The sequence below is a fragment of the Pongo pygmaeus genome, chromosome 2 (assembly GCF_028885625.2).
Source record: "Pongo pygmaeus isolate AG05252 chromosome 2, NHGRI_mPonPyg2-v2.0_pri, whole genome shotgun sequence".
NCBI classification, from domain to species: Eukaryota; Metazoa; Chordata; class Mammalia; order Primates; family Hominidae; genus Pongo; species Pongo pygmaeus.
In genome coordinates this window covers 163,045,469-163,066,954 of record NC_085930.1, presented here as the reverse complement: position 1 = coordinate 163,066,954, position 21,486 = coordinate 163,045,469, and the positions used below count along the sequence as shown (strand labels likewise).

Genomic DNA, 21,486 nt, shown 5'->3' with positions numbered 1-21,486 from the left:
AGATAGCTCTTATTATTTTGAGATATGTCCCATCAATACCTAATTTATTGAGAATTTTTAGCATGAAGGGTTGTTGAATTTTGTCAAAGGCCTTTTCTGCATCTATTGACAAACCTGAGAAAAATAAGCAATGGGGAAAGGATTCCCTATTTAATAAATGGTGCTGGGAAAACTGGTTAGCCATATGTACAAAGCTGAAACTGGACCCCTTCCTTACACCTTATACAAAAATTAATTCAAGATGGATTAAAGACTTAAACGTTAGACCTAAAACCATAAAAACCCTAGAAGAAAACCTAGGCATTACCATTCAGGACATAGGCATGGGCAAGGACTTCATGTCTAAAATACCAAAAGCAAAGGCAACAAAAGCCAAAATTAACAAATGGGATCTAATTCAACTAAAGAGCTTCTGCACAGCTAAAGAAACTACCATCAGAGTAAACAGGCAGCCTACAAAATGGGAGAAAATTTTCGCAACCTACTCATCTGACAAAGGGCTAATATCCAGAATCTACAATGAACTCAAACAAATTTACAAGAAAAAAACAAACAACCCCATCAAAAAGTGGGCAAAGGACATGAACAGACACTTCTCAAAAGAAGGCATTTATGCAGCCAAAAAACACATGAAAAAATGCTCACCATCACTGGCCATCAGAGAAATGCAAATCAAAACCACAATGAGATACCATCTCACACCAGTTAGAATGACAATCATTAAAAAGTCAGGAAACAACAGGTGCTGGAGAGGATGTGGAGAAATAGGAACACTTTTACACTGTTGGTGGGACTGTAAACTAGTTCAACCATTGTGGAAGTCAGTGTGGCCATTCCTCAGGGATCTAGAACTAGAAATACCATTTGACCCAGCCATCCCATTACTGGGTATATACCCAAAGAACTAAAAATCGTGCTGCTATAAAGACACATGCACACGCACGTTTATTGCAGCACTATTCACAATAGCAAAGACTTGGAACCAACTCAAATGTCCAACAATGATAGACTGGATTAAGAAAATGTGGCACATATACACCATGGAATACTATGCAGCCATAAAAAATGATGAGTTCATGTCCTTTGTAGGGACATGGATGAAATTGGAAATCATCATTCTTGGTAAACTATCGCAATGACAAAAAACCAAACACCGCATGTTCTCACTCATAGGTGGGAATTCAACAATGAGAACACATGGACACAGGAAGGGGAACACCACACTCTGGGGACTGTTGTGGGGTGGGGGGAGGGGGGAGGGATAGCATTAGGAGATATACCTAATGCTAAATGACGAGTTAATGGGTGCAGCACACTAGCATGGCACATGTATACATATGTAACTAACCTGCCCATTGTGCACATGTACTCTAAAACTTAAAGTATAATAATAATAAAATAAAAATAAAGAATAACAAGATATTCCACTTTTCAGGTATAGTATCTTGGAAAGTACAAAAAGAGACGCATTAAAGAAACAACATCACAAAACTACTCTCTTTATATAATATACATTTACCCAAATCTTAAAAAATAATCACTATCTGTAAATATGAAAAAAATGAAAGCATGTGGATGACTTGACATCACATCCTGAGGTCATGCCTTTGCCAAGGGGTAGAATCTATGGAAGGAAGCTAGGGCATGTCATAAAATCTCAGTGTGACATTAATTAACCTTTGGGGTCATCTCCTCCAGCCCTGCTTTCAAAGCATGCTGCTTTAGGGACAGTAAGGATTTATGGTCATCTCTTGAGATTCAGAGAAAATTTCTCACACTTTCCTTCCCTTCCCTCTTGTGTGTCACGCTCTTCCTCTCCCTATGTTTAATCTGACTAATTTTCAGTCAGTAACAGCAAATATTCTGGTATGCCCTCAAAAGGTTCTTATCAACCACAGGAATTCTTTTATATAAACTCATACAATTGAAAGTAATTCCATCTATTCAACAAGTCACACTCTCTACTCTCATCGGTGTCTCAAGAAGGAGCAAAGGACTCTTTGCAGAGACTCTCAGTGGCAGGCACACAGTGGTTTTCCTGATAACTGTTAATGATGAAATACCAACCCACATATGTGGGTAAGATTCCAACGCCCTGTGTAAGGAATTCATCTAGATCCTTAACAAAATCAAATTCAGATCCTCTAAAAAGGGATATAGGGAAAATGCAGGCCTAAGATTCACAGCCTTCCTGGAAAGCTCCCCGGTAACGCTGTCTTCATCACCCTGATCTCCAGGGCTCCACCCCTTCAAGTCCTTGCCCCAAAAAGCAGAGGGTATTGTGGCTGGGTGGGAGCAGGAAAGACACAAGCAGGTGGACACCCAGCTGCTGATGGGTGCTCCATATTTTATAAATCAGTTAGAACTGCTAATCTCAGTGTTCACCTCCACTTTTAACTTCTGTAAGGTTTAGGGACTTGGGTCTTACTTAAATGTGCTAATCTAGCCTCAGTTGTATTTCATGAAATTAAGTGATGTAACTATCTGAAGAGTAAAGAGTAAGACTGTTAAGAGTCTCATTTAACCTGTATATTGAATTTTTGCAATCAATACAATAACCCCCAAAAACTATACACAAAGCAAATTAAAGAAAAATTTCCCTTCTGGACCATAAATAATGGATTTCAGGTGTTGATGTATACAATGCCTTGAAATGACTTAAAATATTTGCAACAGCAAAGACATTTTTCACTTCTTCAATGCTGAACTATGCTAATTGATTAATGTGATTAAGTGATAACTGAGGGTTTTGAGAACAAAAATTAATACTGCTGAATTCAACATTTTCAATAATTTCTTTTGTTTCTGAAGGACATAAACAAATAAGCCCTTTGTTATCTCCAAAGGAAGCCATTTAGGGTTATAAAGTCTCATGCGTTTGGCTTTTGTTCTGATTCCTTGAAAGAAATTTTGAGGTATGTTTCAAGTCTGGTGGACAGACAGATGTTCAGTGTGTAATGAACTGTCACAGCAGACAGCTGTCCAAAGTCACTTCATTCCTTCTTTCCCCCCCACTCTGCTCACTCCTCACTTCTGATTATATCAAGGAGAGAGTGTGTAATCTAATCTAAATACTCAAACTGGGCAAAAAGACTTAATGAACTATTTATAATAGATCACAGGAAAAGGTAAATAATTGGCAGTTTATTATAATAAGTTTAATAAAATAATTGCTAAAATATCCTGCAATAATACCATCAACTATTTAAAAGCAAATTAGGTTAGAACTGTTATATACAGCAGGTAGGAATAGCTACATAGGAATAGAAAGTCTGAATAAATATTTTCAGAATATGATAGAAATAGGCAAGGTTATATAAGGTTTAAAAGAACAGAAATGTTCAAATGGGATTAATATCTTGGAGGAGCTTTTAAATTTATCCACAAGGAGAGGGAAACATTTTTATGTCACAATGTTAACAATGAAGGAAAATGTCCCACCTACTGTCCAGCATTGGAAAAACAGATAAAAAATACTTAAAGGTGGTGTTTATAGAATAGAGTACTATATGATGATTGAAATGAATGATCTAGATTCATATGCATTAACATGAATAATCTCAAAAATAATGTTGAGTGTAAAAAACAAAAAACCAAAAAATATGCGCAGAATATCACACATACACATTTTAACACACATGCACAAATATGTGTGTGTATGTTATACATAATTTTAAAACACAGGCTGGAAGTATATGTACCAGTTCATAATTATATTTGTCTCTGGGGAGGAAAGGAAGGGAATGGCACAGGACTGAGGAAGAGAATGTAGGCCTTCTACACTATCAGTTTTATGTTCTTTTTAAAAAAGGAGAAAAATTACAATTGTTATACATTTGTTAATTCTCAGTGGATGGGTACACCAAAGTTCTATACTATTATTTTTTTAAAACTTGAAAAAATGGCACTATACCGCACCCTTGTATTTCACTGTATTCTATGCCAACCAAAAAAAAAAAAAGGACATCCTTGTGTCCTTTGTGGAATCAATTTATATGTACGTATATGCGTTGACTACACACACACACACACAAATATGCAGGAAGCAAGAGGAAAATGTTTTGAGAGCTTCACAATATTATTACAATAAGCAATTTTCTCAAATTGCATTGATTTAAACTTCAAGTTGTAAAACTGCATTATTAACCTGTTTTTTTTTTTTACTAAATAAACTTTTTATTTTGGTATAACTTTAAATTTATAGAAAACTTGCAAAGAGGGTTCAGAGACCCCTGTATGCTTCATCCAGCTTTCCCTAACCTAGGGTATCTTACATAAATAGTCTACATTTGTCTACAGACTAATGTGACTATCAGTTTTTCCATAAACATCCTTTTTCAGTTCTAGGATCTAATGTTGGTTTCATTTTTTATCATATTTCTCTCAGTTTAAATACCTGAACTAGGTGCTTTGTTGTTTAAAGTCAAACAATGTTGAGTGATGTTGAGATATTTAAAATTTTTTCTTTTCTGGGGAGTTATGCGTAGCTTTACTTTAAAATGATCACTTACTGCTTTTGTTAAACAAATACATTTTCAAAGGACAACACTAAACAAGTGCACACAGTAAGTGAAAACACAAAAGAGCAGACACCGACATGCACACTCCAGAGCTCTAAAGCAGCTGCTCGGTAGAAACATACCTCTTGTCTCTTTCTTTCCTCCTGGCTTACTGTCTGAGATAATCCATTTCTTTTCACCTAAGAGAAAAAGCAAAGTAGAGTTGACTCATTTATTAATACTTTAAAAGTTTCCTTATTACTCTATGCCCTTCAAAAATGAATTAAGAGAAACTATACAAAATGTTGAACTCATCAATATTAATTTATTATTAATTAATCAGCAATCATTTACTAAATATTTAGAGTGTGCCAGACAATATACTAAGCATTTTATACTCTTTTTCCCATTGAATCCTCATACAAACTCTAGAAAGCTGATACTGTTCTTTTCCCCATTTCACAGATGGGGGTAACAACTGAGGCTTAGGATCCAAGAGCACGTAGCTAATAGGTAACAAGGCCAGGATCTGCATCGATGCCAGTCCAACTCCAGGGTTCATGCTTTTAGTCAATATTATTGGTTAGGGACCCCCTACTTTATATGAAAGGCACCCCATTTCTAAGGGTTGGGCTAGCATCACTAAGACCCCTTCTAATACCAAGTCTGTACCAGTTTTCATGTGTTTTTTTGGTCCACATATATCTTGGAATGTTCTTAGCTTTACCCATCATCCTGACCCTGGGTCAGCCTGTCAACAAGAATTCATGGCTAAAAAGGATTCTTTACACATTTTAATAAGGGAGGAGACTGGCCAGAAGAATGTAACCCTTCAGAGCTGCTCCCTTTGGTTAACCCTAAGCAGGAATTTCACAGGATTTCCTGCATGACCCAAAGTCCGCCAGATGAATATACAGGTGCCACGCCCACAATCTCTGCAGGTGAGGTCACCAGCAAGAATTTCCATGCCAGTGGCATCTCCACCCAAATGGGGTTCAGACCCAAAAAATCTAAAGGAGAAGAAAATGAAAAACCTGGGCTTAGTGACCTACACAGATGACAGCTAGTTTACTGAGGAATTAAGAGTACTTTGTCCAAAAACAAAACACCGCATGTTCTCACTCATAGGTGGGAATTGAACAATGAGAACACATGGACACAGGAAGGGGAACATCACACACCGGGGACTGTTGTGGGGTGGGGGGAGGGGGGAGGGATAGCATTAGGAGATATACCTAGTGCTAAATGACGAGTTAATGGGTGCAGCACACCAACATGGCACATGTATACATATGTAACAAACCTCCGTGTTGTGCACATGTACCCTAAAACTTTAAGTATAATAATAATAAAATTAAAAAAAAAAAAAGAGTACTTTGTCCTATCAAAAGAGAGGGCAACCCCACAACTAAACTACTTGCTCTTTTGAGGGGAAAGAGACGGTAGTTTTGACAAACATAAAGTATTAATACACAGAATTATAATCTTTCACTAATACTAACATGACAGATAGTAAAATATTCTTTAACAAGCCATCAGTAAGGAACTAACAAAACTATGGTACTAGAAAAAGAGATTCTGGGAAGCATTCTTGTATTCTGATTGAGAAAACTGAAGTGTCGCACATTTGGGGAGCCTGAAAGTTTCTTCTAAGGTATGACAAAGCGGCTCCTCATGGCTGGCTGCCAGGCCGCTGCTCCTGGGCCTGTGCTCCGTCTCCGTCCTTCCATGCCCTGTAACAGAACAGGCTCTCCAGGTTCTTCCTCCGAGGCCCAGAGGAGTCATTTTGTCCACCTGAGGCATCCTTCCACAGTCAACTCCAAATTAAGTAGCACCTTACAGCAGGTGTCTGGAGGTAGAAGGTCATGAACAGGCAAGAAGATTTCAGAGACTGACCTAGGTAGAGAGATGAAACCCAGGAGGGGAGAGAATGATCTGAAAAGGGGACCCCAAGAAGACTGAGAGAGAGCAGAGAAGAGACAATCAGGGGAGAATGAGAACGCAGATGAATAACATCAAGTGGAAATAAGGAAGAAAGAAAGGCAGAGAGGAAGGGAGGGAGGAAGAAAGGAAAAGGAAGAAAAGAAGGGGAAAGAATGTGTACAAAGTTTTTAACAGGAAAGACCTCTGAAAATTTTCAAATGCAGACACAGTGACCTTATCTGTAAACTTAAGTAAAAATCACTTGATGTTCCAGGCTTTTTTAGCATGAAAAACATACGTTTATACCTATAGTCTTAAAATATACATCCTTTTTGAAGTTTACCAATTTTTGCTATGAGAATCCAAAGTATTGTCAAATTTATCACATTTCTTCAAGTGTTTCTATTGTCTCCATTTGTGGGAAAGAAAATATAATATACCAGTTTCTAAAACCTATGAGTCTTACTTGATATATCAAGTGAAAGAAATTAAAATTGTACAGGCTCCTTTTTCTTATTTATTTATTGAGATAGAGTCTCACTCTGTCGCTCAGGCTGGAGTGCAGTGGCGCTATCTCAGCTCACTGCAGCCTCCACCTTCTGGGTTCAAGCGATTCTCCTGCCTCAGACTCCTGAGGATGAGGAGCTGAGATTATAGGCATGCACCACAGTGCCTGGCTAATATTTGTATTTTTAGTGGAGAGAGGGTTTCACCATACTGGTCAGGCTGGTCCGGAACTCCTGACCTCAGGCGATCCGCTCACCTTAGCCTCCCAAAGTGCTGGGATTACAGACGTGAGCCACCGTGCCCGGCCTCATTTTTAAAATACACATTTCATACCACCTTCAGCTGGGTACAAATGGGAACACATAGACAGCCAAAGCAACACTCCTTTAAACACACAGACAGCCAAAGCAACCTCATTTGAACTTTTTTATTCCTCACTGGTTTAAATTTCTTATTTAAATATGTCATCAACAAGTAGAATTGCAAAAGTAGTTTTTAACAAATCAGTAAGAAATGGATTTAATGTGAGGTTCTTGATTTTGTATAATCCAGCCAATTCACAAAATTGTTCAAATCTGTGGATTCTGAATTTTAAAGAGAATATATGAACATATGTCAGTATCTTCAGCATTTTAAGTGGATAAAAATTAATTCAAATAAAACAAGAAAGTGAACAATACTACAGTTTTGACATGTTAAAAATATGAGCATATATCTGTGCCTTATTAAGATAGTGAATGCATGGAACTCACTGTTATAATAGTTTTAAATTCATAATTAGAAATTTACTGTATAATTGGTGCTGAAATTCTTGACCTGTGATCTTTATAACTGATATATTCTGCATGTCAAAATGAGATAGAAATTAGTAATTGGCTAAACCTAATAAAGAACACTACAAGATATTTCTTCTATGGATATGATACTGTCTAGTTAGACCCAAAACATAGTTTATGAAATTTGTAAAAGCGTAAACTCCCAAAGTATAGATCCAAAAGGTAATTATTAGACACTCCACCTAAAATCATGCTGGTTTCCCTTTTCATACCTTGTCCTATGGTCTGAATATTTGTGTCCTCCCAAATTCATATACTGAAATCCTAACCCCCAAGGTGATGGTATTAGGAGGTGGAGCCTTTCAAGAAGTGATTAAGCTTTGCCCCATGAATGAGATTAACACCCTTTAAAAAAAGCCCCAGAGAAACCCCTAACCCTTCTACCATGTGAAGATGTAGCAAGAAGGCACTAAGTACCAGAAAGCAGCCCCTTGCGAAACACCAAATCTGCCTTGATTTTGGACTTTCCAGCCTCCAATACTGTAAGAAATAAATTTCTGTTGTTTATAAGCTACCCAATTTATGGTATTTTGTTATGGCAGCCCAAACTAAAGTACTTTGCAGGTCTGAGCTTCTCAGATAAATACCCTAAGAAGGAAGAGACAAGCTTTAGACCGTGAGTCCATTATTACACTCATCACAGTTACACTAAGCATCTCCACCTTGCAGAGAACTGTGTAAAAGAACTATAAACTTTGTGTAATATTTCTCGGTCTTTGACTCCACTAACTGGAATAGGTTATGAGCCAAGTTCTCTATGCCCCAAATAGATCCCTCAAATTGCCATTTACACAGAACTTATCTATGGATACAGCCAGTCCTACATCTGTGGAGAGAACCAAGATTAGCACCAGTCTCTTGACTGATCAGATAATCATTTTCTGTGAAGTAAACAGGGATATTTATGTTCTGATACCCTCTTTGTTCTCAGACCCTCCATGACTCAATAGTGTTTCTAGATGAATGTGCATTCCTTCTATTTTTGTCCACCAGCTAGGGAAAACAGATGGGAAGAACTCGAAAGCCTCACAAACCAAAAAGACTCAAAAATGTAGCCAGTTAAAAATTACATTAGATTTACAATCCAAAATCACTCTGTCTCCATCAAGCACTAATTTATACTGAACACCCATTTGAGCTAAAACTCAATGGAGTTTACCCATTTGCTGAAAGTAAGCTTGTTTTTCACGTCTATTGGTGATTCTCTACTTACAGGCTTCTTTTCTCAAGAGCCCAAATGGGAAGGGATTTCAAAGTAAAATTATACCACAGGACATAATCACTCTCAGGTCCTTTCTACAGACTTAATGCAACCTGAGTCGTCCCTGAACTACAAATGAGCTAGAGTTCTTTCACTGTAAATAACATGGGAACAGCAGCAGTTTGAGAGTATGCTTGAAATCCTTAAAATGAAAAATCTGCCAGAGTCCAGAAAGAGTGTCCTCTGTAACCAGACCCAATAGGCTCTCTTTAACCCCACTACATCCACAAGGAAAGGTTCTAAGGCATCACTTTACCTAGCTAGGAGCTGCCACAGAACACAAATTTCAAAGGGCCAGAGATCTGCATAACCAAACACTAGACATGAGGTCAAGCTGGGTCATCCTTCTGGGGAGTGGTAGGTAAACAGAAAGAGAGAACGCTTTTTTTAAGAAAAGAAAAAGTAGAAGGATAATAGCACATATCATAAAATCATATGCTTAATTTAAAAATGCATCAGGTAATATGCCAGTGACATCTAAATTAATTTGTTCAAAAAGCTGATCTCTCTGATGCCCTATTGTTAAGCTTAATTCTATAATCCTCAAAAAAGTGTTTGAATCTCAAGAAATAGCAAGGACTCAGCCTCAAGCAGGCAACATCAAGTTTGCTAAAATAATAGAAAACTCAGATAAAGCAGACCAGGACATTTGCTCCTCTATGCCCTGCATTACCATCTACAGACAGAGCCAGGATTCCTGAATGAACCCAAATTATTTCAATACAGACATGAGGCTGAGAATACAAACTACAGATAAGTAATTAAATGCACAAGAATGAACTGCTGTGCTTTGTACATTTAGGAGATAAACGTGCATTATTTCATTTGCAGCCAGCACTCACTAGCTTGCTACCCACGTCTTGTCAATTCGTGATTCAGAGTTCTGGTTGGTTCTTAATTTATTTCTCAAACTACCATTATATCAAATGTTTACCATGCACCAGGTACTGTTCCTTCCATGCATCTAAACCCTGTAACAATTCTGTAAGGAAGGCATTACTATCCCTAGTTTACAAATAAAGAACGGAGACACAGAAAAGTTAAGTCATTCATCCAAATAATTGGAAAGCTGAGATTCAAACTTGGGCCTGCCTGTCCACCCCCAAAGCCTGAGCTCTTAATCACTGTAGCACACTGCCTTCTAAAACTTCAGAGTTTTTAAGAGCTGTGCAAGCTACTCTTCCCCTAAATTAAGTTGCTCCCCCTAAATGCCCCAGAAACAACATCTCTCATTGGCTTCCTGGCTTCTGCTGCAGTGAAAGCTAAGCTGTCAGCAGGGCTCCCTGGTCATTTAACTTGTTGATTAATCCTGACATTTCTACCACCAAACAAACTCCTCTCTTTTACTTGTGGCTGTCTCTAACTTGCATTCCCCGCTGCGGGCTACTGAGCCTGGACCAAAATTTATGTATTCTCTATCCCCCAAATGAGCAAGAGATGCAATTCTCATGTATCTATCAGCTAAATTAAGAAGAGAAAATGAGGTTAACAAATACATGAAAAGCTAATGACACAGAAGTAACAAGGACGAAAGGGAATAAATTCAGTGTAAAGGGCAATTCTATAATTTAACCGAAGACTAACAATTTTTAAACTTGCACTATTTAATAAAATACTGGAGGACAGACCAGACTTACAGCAGCGGTTAACAGCTGAGGGGTTGGGAATGGTGGTAAAGTTAAGCAGCTTTCAATCTTAACTGTCATGTTTAATTTTTTAATAAGGAGAATATATTTCTTTTACTTCAGTAGTTCAAAAATAGTTATTTTTAAAAACTTAATCAGCCTTAAATTTTAAATTTTAAATTGAAAAATTAGAAACAAACACATGATTAACAACAGGAAATCGGTTAAAAGAGCTAAACATCTACTTATTTGAGGAGCTAGTATGTGGGCTTTAAAAAGGTTGTTGCAGAAGAATATTTGATGACATGGAAGGTCATTCATAACACTGTTAAGAAAAAAAGGTGACAAAACAGCAGGCTCAATAACATGAAAAGATATTTACGACACCGTTAAGGGAAAAAAGTGACAAAACTATTACTACATTATTGATTTTTGCATAAAAGACAATCCATCTATATATTTTTAAATCTGAAAAGTTATATACAAAAATGTTAACAGTGATTGAATAGAAAGAGATAGTCCATTTTTTTTATTTTTATCTATTGGTACTTTCTGATTTTTCTGTAATAAACATGTCTTGGCTTTGCAATTAAAGCAACACTTTGAATAACAAAAACTAAAATACTACTTCAACATCCTCTCCCAAAAAAGAAAGAAATCGAGTAGGGCAGACAAGTAGAACTGTTTAAAGGTGCCAATAATACCTGTTTCTTTGTTGCTGCCCCAAAGAGAAACTAAAGAAATGAGAGATGACCACCTGTAGATAAAAGAAATGAGAAGCTAAGGTAAAGGGAGGCAATAAGAAAGAAAGATTTTAATCAAGTCTAAACTGAGCAATGGCTTATGAGGCAGTGCTGAAAATGAGTGATGACAGGCCGATCTGCAAGCATGAGAGATAAAGGAGGACAGGCCTGTTAAGAATCTGTGTAACTGAGAATGACGCCATTTACACATAGTGAAGGTATGAGTCAAGGGGTTAAGGAAGGTAGAACAGGTCTGAGGTTCCTCTCTTGCAGAAGAAAAGAACACCTATTTCTAAAGGTGATGCCAATATATTAGTTGCTATTTTATTTTTGTTTGCTATTTTTGTAAAATGACCAGTGGATAGGAACAAGAAACTCCAAAATAATAAGCTACTTAGAACAACAGTGACACTGAGTTTCTGAGGTTTTGCAATAAAAATCTAACCTGAGAAAAATCTGTTTCTGAAAAATGGGTAATAGAGTAAACTGATGCTTTCCATTAGATGTACAAAGTAGGCAGTGGTTTCTTTGGACAGGAATTATCTTATTGTACGGAGATCTGAGAAACAGACACAGAAGTCCTATCTTTCTTCTTCCCTTTGCCTACCTATCAAGCTTTATTGGCTGGGCGCATGACTCACGCCTGTAATCCCAGCACTTTGGGAGGCCAAGGCAAGTGGATCACTTGCGGCCAGGAGTTCGAGACCAGCCTGGCCAACATGGTGAAATCCTGTCTTCCTGTCCCTACTGAAAAGAAAAAAAAAGAAAAAGGAAAAAGCTTTATTCAAGCAATTTACACCTTCATTACTTTTATTTTCTCCTCTTCTGCCCAACTAATCCATCTAGCTTAAGTCACATCCTATAGACAAAATTTTCCTCATCTTCACTTCACTGCTTTCTGTGATTCCAACTGTGTCATTCACTTTGGCATTCTGTCCTACATCCTTTCAAAATATCATTTGGACATTTCATTTCTATTGTCTTCTGCTCTAGGTTCTAAGCTCCTGGAGGGTAGGCTGGGTTTTAGCCTTGTTTTGTTTGCCTCATTCACTACAATGCAGTGGAAAACAAATGAATTTTGGAGTCAGATATTAGCACTGTTCAAATTATAAGTTATAAACTGGCACTGAATGCAAAATAAAGTCTTATTGTAAAGTGATCGTTATCTATTTAAATGTAACAAAACAGAAAAAAATTAAAAATACTATAGTACACTGTAAGCAGAAGTATAAAGTAACTCCTGCCTTGTAAAATTTGAGATATATACACACATACATATGTACAAACATATACGTTCAGACACACATACTGGTTTATAAGGTAAAACATATGTCTTACCAAGCTAAGCTGCTGATAAAGACCATGGTTACAATGTCCACTCCATGATGTATAAATTTACACTAGACAAAAGTCAGTCAGTCATGTTGTTTAACACTCCCACGGACCTCTACAAGAAAAACCATTCTACTCACAGCCTCTGCAAAAGCAGCAGCCCCAAGGGACCACATTTTGTGCCATAGTACATCATGGAGGCCAAAGCTGACTGTAGCAGAGTTAGTTAAGCACCCGGCTAAATAACAATACATGTTCTAGTGACCTATTAAGTGGGGGCAAAGTAGCTAAGCCAATATAATCCTCTCTCTCTCAAGGAACTAAACTGGGCAACTAAACTGTAACTCACTTTGGCATTCTGGCCTACATCCTTTCAAAAACAGGATGGAAGGCCAGGCGCAGTAGCTCACGCCTATAATCCCGGCATTTTGGGAGGCCAAGTCGGGCGGAAAACAAGGTCAGGAGATAGAGACCATCCTGACTAACACGGTGAAATCCCGTCTCTACTAAAAATAGAAAAAAAATCAGCCGGGCAAGGTGGCGGCCGCCTGTAGTCCCAGCTACTCAGGAGGCTGAGGCAGGAGAACTGCGTGAACCCAGGAGGCGGAGCTGGCAGTGAGCTGAGATTGCGCCACTGCACTCCAGCCTGGGAGACAGAGCAAGACTCCATCTCAAAAAATAAATAAATAAATAAATAAATAGAATGGAAGCTGAAAGAGTGACTTGAGGGAAGGACAGGGCTGTTAACACAGCCTCAAGTGTAAGTTACAAGAACTCAGAGGCCGGACATGGTGGCTCATGCCTGTAATCCCAGCATTTTGGGAGGCCAAGGCGAGCAGATAACCTGAGCTTAGGAGTTCGAGACCAGCCTGACCAACATGACAAAACCCTGTCTCTATTAAAAATACAAAAATTAGCCAGGCGTGGTGGCATGCGCCTGTAATCCCAGCTCCTCAGGAGGCTAAGGCAGGAGAATTGCTTATGGGAGGTGGAGGTGTGTCCGGAATTGGTGGGTTCTTGGTCTCACTGACTTCAAGAATGAAGCCGCGGACCCTCGCGGTGAGTGTTACAGCTCTTAAGGTGGTGCGTCTGCAGTCTGTTCCTTCTGATATTCGGATGTGTTCAGAGTTTCTTCCTTCTGGTGGGTTCGTAGTCTCGCTGGCTAAGGAGTGAAGCTGCAGACCTTTGCGGTGAGTGTTACAGCTCTTAAGGCAGCGCGTCTGGAGTTGTTCGTTCCTCCTGGTGGGTTGTGGTCTTGCTGGGTTCAGGAGTGAAGCTGCAGATCTTCGCAGTGAGTGTTACAGCTCATAAAAGCAGCGTGGACCCAAAGAGTGAGCAGTAGCAAGATTTATTGCAAAGAGCGAAAGAACAAAGCTTCCACAGTGTGGAAGGGGACCCGAGCGGGTTGCCACTGCTGGCTCGGGCAGCCTGCTTTTATTCTCTTATCTGGCCCCACCTACATCCTGCTGATTGGTAGAGCCAAGTGGCATGTTTTGACAGGGCGCTGATTGGTGCGTTTACAATCCCTGAGCTAGATACAAAGGTTCTCCATGTCCCCATCAGATTAGTTAGATACAGAGTTTCGACACACAGGTTCTCTAAGGTCCCACCAGAGCAGCTAGATACAGAGTATCGATTGGTGCACTCACAAACCTTGAGCTAAACACAGGGTGCTGATTGGTGTGTTTACAATCCTTGAGCTAGACATAAAGGTTCTCCAAGGCCCCACCAGAGCAGCTAGATACAGAGTGTCAACTGGTGCACTCACAGACCTTGAGCTAAACACAGGGTGCTGAGTGGTGTGTTTACAATCCCTGAGCTAGACATAAAGGTTCTCCAAGGCCCCACCAGAGCAGCTAGATACAGTGTCGATTGGTGCGCTCACAAACCTTGAGCTAAACACAGGGTGCTGATTGGTGTGTTTACAAACCTTGAGCTAGATACAGAGTGCCGATTGGTGTGTTTACAATCCCTGAGCTAGACATAAAGACTCTCCACGTCCTCACCAGACTCAGGAGCCCAGCTGGCTTCACCTAGTGGATCCCGCACCAGGGCTGCAGGTGGAGCTGCCTGCCAGTCCCGCGTCGTGTGCTCGCACTCCTCAGCCCTTGGGTGGTCAGTGGGACTGGGCGCCATGGAGCAGGGGACGGCGCTCATCGGGGAGGCTCGGGCTGCACAGGAACCCACGGAGGCGAGGGAAGGCTCAGGCATGGCAGGCTGCAGTCCCGAGGCCTGCCCCGCGGGAAGGCAGCTAAGGCCCGGCGAGAAATCGAGCGCAGCGCCGGTGGGCCGACACTGCTGGGGGACCCAGTATACCCTCCGCAGCCGCTGGCCCGGATGCTAAGTCCCTCATTGCCTGGGGCCAGCAGGGCCGGCCGGCTGCTCCAAGTGCAGGGCCCGCCAAGCTCACGCCCACCCGGAACTCCAGCTGGCCCGCAAGCGCCACACACAACCCCGGTTCCCGCTCGCGCCTCTCCCTCCACATCTCCCTGCAAGCTGAGGGAGTGGGCTCCGGCCTTGGCCAGCCCAGAAAGGGCTCCCACAGTGCAGCGGTGGGCTGAAGGGCTCCCCAAGTGCCACCAAAATGGTAGCCCAGGCAGAGGAGGCGCCGAGAGCGAGCGAGGGCTGTGAGGACTGCCAGCACGGTGTCACCTCTCAGAGGTTGCAGTGAACTGAGATCGTGCCACTGCACTCCAGCCTGGGCAACAGAGTGAGATTGTCTCAAAAAAAAAAAAAAAAAGAACTCAGAAACCCTGTGTATGCACGAGCTTTCAGGAAAAAGACAAGCATAGTAAAAAGGAAAAATAAGCCGATTTATGAGAAGAAAAAAGAGCCCAAGTCAGAGTTGCAGTCACATTATTGGCTGAGCACCTGGGAGAAACATAGTTCCTGCTCTTCCAGAGCCCTAGGTACATGTATCCATCTTTTGAGGTCACTGCAGAGGCGGTTCCAAGTAATCTCAAGACCTTAACTAGCAGCCGCATTTAACATCCTGGCCTCTCAGGTGACTTGTTACAAAGTAAAGAATTTGTACTTACCCTCGTGGCATTGTCCCGGGCACTACATCAACTGTATCTGAAATTACCTAACACAATCCTGGTACACAATAAGTCTCCTGCAAATATGTGGTCAGTAATTTAACTGCATGTAAACAATACTGTGATGATCCCAGAGCTGACAGCTATCCTGCAACTCAGTCTGCTCATTCAGAGACTTTGGACCCGTGTGGACATAAGGGCTCCCTGTTGCCCAGGTGGGCACACAACAATCAGACTCCTTTGCACTCCACTACCAGAAGCAGGGTTTCTAACCATGCAAAGTGGAAATTGCTCCATTTTTGTATTATTATAGTTGGATAGGCTTATTTCCTACAAAGAGGGAAATAATCTGCAATTTTATTTTACTGTCAATAATACTTCCTGCTACAGAAGTTGTCCACTGACTGTATAGTTCTTATCTCCTCAAAATAATAGAAATATAGATAATAAACATCCTAATATTAAGATATTAGAGTACAGGCTAATAATCTAGAGAATTAACAGGCTATATGTGCTCCAGATAAATCCACAAAATTTGAGTAACAAATTTTTAAGGATTCCTTTTTTAAAGATTCAATAGTAATTTTAAAGGTGACAACACTCTCCAATCATCACGGAGACCAACCACTGTGTGGATGTGGCCCTGAGAAATAGCCCCATCTTTGGACTGAGGAAGGAGACCCCACAAGAGGATACATTAAGCTCAACAGGGCAAATACAAGAATCCCATACATGAGTCTGCAATCCAAAGTCAGTATGAGAAAGCCTTTCTACGCAGTTATTCAGAACTCCTCAACATCCCTGAGCCTTCTCTTCCTACACACTGCTATTATTCTTGAATGTATCCCTTCCACTTCCCCAAAAGAAATAGCTAGTTGAGAATAAGTCCAAAATTTAATTTGATTTCATAGTAAGCAATAACTTTGAAGTCATTAGAGTATATATTTAAAAGTACAAGATTGATAAAACCATCACATGAGTGCAGGTAAGAGAAGAGGCCCAAGGATGAGCCCAGGGACCCTCCAACATTTAGAGAACAGAGGAATGAGGAAAAACCCACAAAGGAGACCAAGACGTTCCAGCTGCACTGGCCTTATCCCAACTCCTCTTACCCACCATCACCCCAAAGGGTCTGTGCACATGACATTTTCTCTACCCGGGACTCTTCTACCCTGCCACTCCCCAACTGTGCCCCACCAGCTATCGTCCTGGACCCACCAGATGACAGCTCACTTTACCTCCTCTGACACCTGCTCTCCACTGACCGCACCTTGCCCAGACAGGTGCTCTTCTCTAGCAGATCTTGCAGCAGCACCAATAAGTCCTTCCCAGCTTTACCATAATAGTAATTACGCATTTATCTATGGGATGATTTGATATCTGATGTCTGTCTCGCCATTCAGGTTGTTTACAAGGACATGAATGCAAGGTGGAGTCTGTTCTTGCTCTATCTCCAGGGGCCTGCCATAGACAGAACTTCATGTGGGGCAGGCCCTTGATGAAGACAATGAATTCATCAATCTCTCTCATTGATTTTCTACTTAAGGAAATAAGAAGACCCTCTCTGTCTGGACCCTGTTGTAGGTTTGCAGTTGAAACATCTGCTTTTGTAGTTATGCCCATAACAATTAACTAACCGTGTTTTCATCTCCTCTGCTTTCCTGGAGCACCTGTCATTTCTGATCTCTGTCTACCCTAGGGCAACTGGTGCACACACCCCCATATCCCAACACTTCACTGTTCTCTCAGAAGAATCAATTACATAAATATTGACAGATCTACCACTCGGTTGCCCTTTAATTAGTCAGCTCCAACCAGAGTAGTTTTTTCTTCAATCTCTGTCTATATTTTTAGGAGTTATATAAAGTTTCAACACTGCAACAATGCAGATACAGAAAAACTTTTTAAAGTGATATTAACGACATGGAAACTGTACTCAATACATAAAAAGCTACACTACGGTGCTCCTAGTATTTGGAAATAAAGTCAAGAAAAAAATACTCTCCAACTAAAACTGAAAAAACAAAAATTATTAAAATAAATGTACATGTATACATGTGTGCATTTTTCTACAGAGAAAGCCTATGGCTCATAATTTTTATTAGATTCTTAAAGCATGTATGACACTCCCCCAGTAAAGATGGCTAAATGCATATCCATCCTATGTATTAATGCAGAGTTATAACACTGTAGATCATGTGTAGATATGAAATGACTTATAAGACACACAGTGCAGAAAAGAAACAAGCTGTATATTATAAATAATCTGTATATTTACATAAATATGGGTAATCTATATTGTTTCCTTAAATGTATATATGTGGATTTTCAGAAGAGTATTGCCAAATTGAGAGCAGCATTATCTATGGAGAAGGGGATAGAGACTGGGATTGCACAAATGACCAAAAGAGCCTTTAGTCTTATCTGAAATGTCCCAATTCTTCTCTTCTTTTTTTTTTTTTTTTTTAAGAGATGGGGGTCTCACTATGTTGCCTAGGCTGGTCTCAAACTCCTGGGCTCAAGAGATCCTCCTGCCTCAGCCTTCCAAAGTTCTGAGATTACAGGCAGGACCCACTGTACCTGGTCCAAAATGTCTGAATTATTCTCTACATGAAGGACATATTATATATTGCTTACATAAGTCAAGTTAATTTTCGGAAATGTTAACAGAATACCATAATCTAATTATACATAAAAAGCAAGACCACACACAGAGCCCAGTCCCTGGCCCAAGCTAAGTAGTCCCCAACCTTTATCTCTCTTAGCTATAGTAGTAATTCTAATTGGGGTATGTCTTAGTCCGTTTTGGGGTGCTTACAACAGAATACCTGAAATTGGGTAATTTATAAAGCAAAGGGATTTATTTCCTGCAGTTATACAGGCTAAGAAATTCCAGCCTGAGGGACTACATTTGGTGAGAGCCTTCTTGCCGGTGGGGACACTCTGAAGAGCCCCGAAGTGGTGCAGGGTATCATATGGCAAGGAGGCTGAGCGTGCTAACGAGCTAGCTCAGGTCTCTCTTCCTCTTCCTATAAAGCCACCTGCTCCCCTCCCATGATAACTCATTAATCCATTAGCCCAGTAATCTGCGGCTGTTAATCTATTCATGCAGGCAGAGCCCTCATGATCTAATCACTTCTTAAAGGCTCCACCTCTCAATACTGCTACATTAGGAATTAAATTTCCATGCGAGTTTTGGAGGGGACAAATATCCAAACCACGGATCTCAGGTCTAGGCACATGGGCTTCTATTTTTGTTTATAAAGACACAAGGATTCCAGAAGACCCACAAGCCAACTTGAAAGTGTGGACTAGTGTGTGCCTGCAGTTCTAACTGTTTAAACCATGATATGAGCTAAATGTGAGCCAGTCATAAAAAGTGAAAATAATTTTCCATATCTTATACACACACAAGATACGGTAAAAGGTTTTAGTCACCATCTAAAGTAAAAAAATAATCTTATGAGACTGCTGCGTTGCCAAACTGTAAATGAAAAATTATAAAACTACAGAAATTACTATTTTAGGCAACAAGTCACAAACAACTGAAAATTCAGACAAATGTGAAAATTTAGGGAAAAGAATAAGTTTAAATGCATTAAGCATTTCTGCAAACAGAATGACATTCGGGTATATTACATTTGTTGAGCTCTGATTTTTACTAGAAAATAGTATGTCTTTCACAATAAGCACAGTGTAAATTCTAAAATAATAAGTCCCACCACCTCAAACTACTAAGACGCCAAAGTGTCTGCTGCATCTTCAATGGAATGAAATGATATTTATAATAAAATTCCTGCTTTGCAAATCTTCCTTTCTCACCCTGCAATTCCAGAAAGTCTCCCACAGGTACACTATGTGTGCTTTAAGAGCTGAGCCCAACACCAGAGACGGAGGTCTGAATTCTAGATCTCTCATTGCACTGTTAGTCACACTAAGCACAGAGCTAAAAAATACTTTAATTAAAATACTTTAGTTAAAATACCTTAATTAAAATTAAAATACTTCAAGAAATCAAACCATTTCTGACTACAGAGTTCAAAATTTTTGAGCAAACTGATGAAGCATTCCAATAACTTAAGATTACTGATAAAGCCACATGTCAGCAAGTACAAAAGAAGAGTGCAGTAGAGGATGACTCTATTAGGTGCTGAACAGAGAACAACCTTTTCAAAGGTATCTGGCATTTCAAGGTGATGGAAATCACACAAACACACCCCATGGCAAATAAATTGGGTCAGGGCACGGCTGGCAAGTATGGCTTTGGTTCCATCACTGAATTTAACATAACAAACACTGGTGTTGCAACAGTCATTTCTTTGTACGTGCATAGTACATGGTCTTGGAGAGGTGGAGGGGGTAGTTATAGTGAAAAGCAAAAACTCTAGTCAAAATCTGTCTAAAAGAAAAGACAATAAATACTTCCGGGGTCCTACTAATGAATGAACCCTTGGGAAAACTTGAAGTTCAGCTGACTACACACCTGGCATTAACTGTAACAAGTACACAGTGTTCCATCCCTGACTAATACAATCAATATTTTCCTTCAAACCCACATGCTTTTCCCAGAGATCCAAGAACTGCTAGCTTAATGTTTGTGCTGCTGTTTTGGGTGAGGCACCGGGCGATTTAAGGGTTTTCGTCTTTAATCTCTAGAGGTCAAAACTTACTTTTCAAAGTCATTGAGGTTTCAAAACCTCAAATCCCTTCCACATTTGACCCAAACTGGGAACTACAACCACTAACATTATTTCAGGACAAGGGGGATATTACACTGACCCCACAGAAATACAAACAACCATCAGAAAACATTATGAATACCTCTAGGCACATAAAGTAGAAAATCTAGAAGAAATGGATAAATTCCTGAACACATATACCCTCCCAAGACTGAACTAGGAAGAAATCAAATCCCTGAAGAGATCAATCACGATTTCTGAAATTGAGGCAGTAATAAATAGCCTACCAGCCAAAAAAAGCCTAGGACCAGGCAGATTAATAGCTAAATTCTACCAGATGTAAAAAGAAGAACTGGTACCATTCCTACTGAAACTATTCCAAAAAAAATTGGAGAAGAGGAACTCCTCTCTAACTCATTCTATGAGGCCAGCATCATCCTGATACTAAAACCTGGCAGAGATACAACAACAAAAGAAAAAAACTTCAAGCCAATATCCTTAATGAACATCCATGCAAAAATCCTCAACAAAATACAGCAAACCAAATCCAGCAGCACATCAAAAAGCTTATCCACCATGATCAACTAGGTTTTATCCATGGGATGCAAAGTTGGTTCAACATGCACAAATCAATAAATGTGATTCATCACATAAACAGAACTAAAGACAAAAACCACATGATTATCTCAATAGACGCAGAAAAGGCTTTCCATAAAATTCAACATTGATTCATGTTAAAAAAAAAAAACTCAATAAACTAGGTATTGAAAGAAAATACCTCAAAATAATAAGAGCCATATATTACAAACCCATCACCAACATCATACTACATGGGCAAAAGCTGGAAGCACTCCCCTTGAAAACCGGCACAAGACAAGGATACCTTCTCTCACCACTCCTATTCAACATAGTTGATATGGTTTGTCTGTGTCCCCACCCAAATCTCACATTGAATTCCCACATGTTGTTGGGGGGACCAGGTGGGAGGTAAGTGATCATGGGGGCCGGTCTTTCCTGTGCTGTTCTCATGATAGTGAGTAAGT

General features: G+C 39.9%; 1 protein-coding gene across 2 annotated transcripts in view; it reads right to left on the bottom strand.

Moving 5' to 3' along the window:
- ARHGEF26 (Rho guanine nucleotide exchange factor 26) overlaps window positions 1–21,486 on the bottom strand; it is a 144,301-nt gene that overhangs the window by 109,734 nt on the left and 13,081 nt on the right. For both annotated transcript variants that reach the window (XM_054479941.2, XM_063662373.1), the window contains exon 5: window positions 4,643–4,699. In XM_054479941.2, the coding sequence (XP_054335916.1) occupies window positions 4,643–4,699 (57 nt within the window). The remainder of the gene's footprint in view (window positions 1–4,642; window positions 4,700–21,486) is intronic.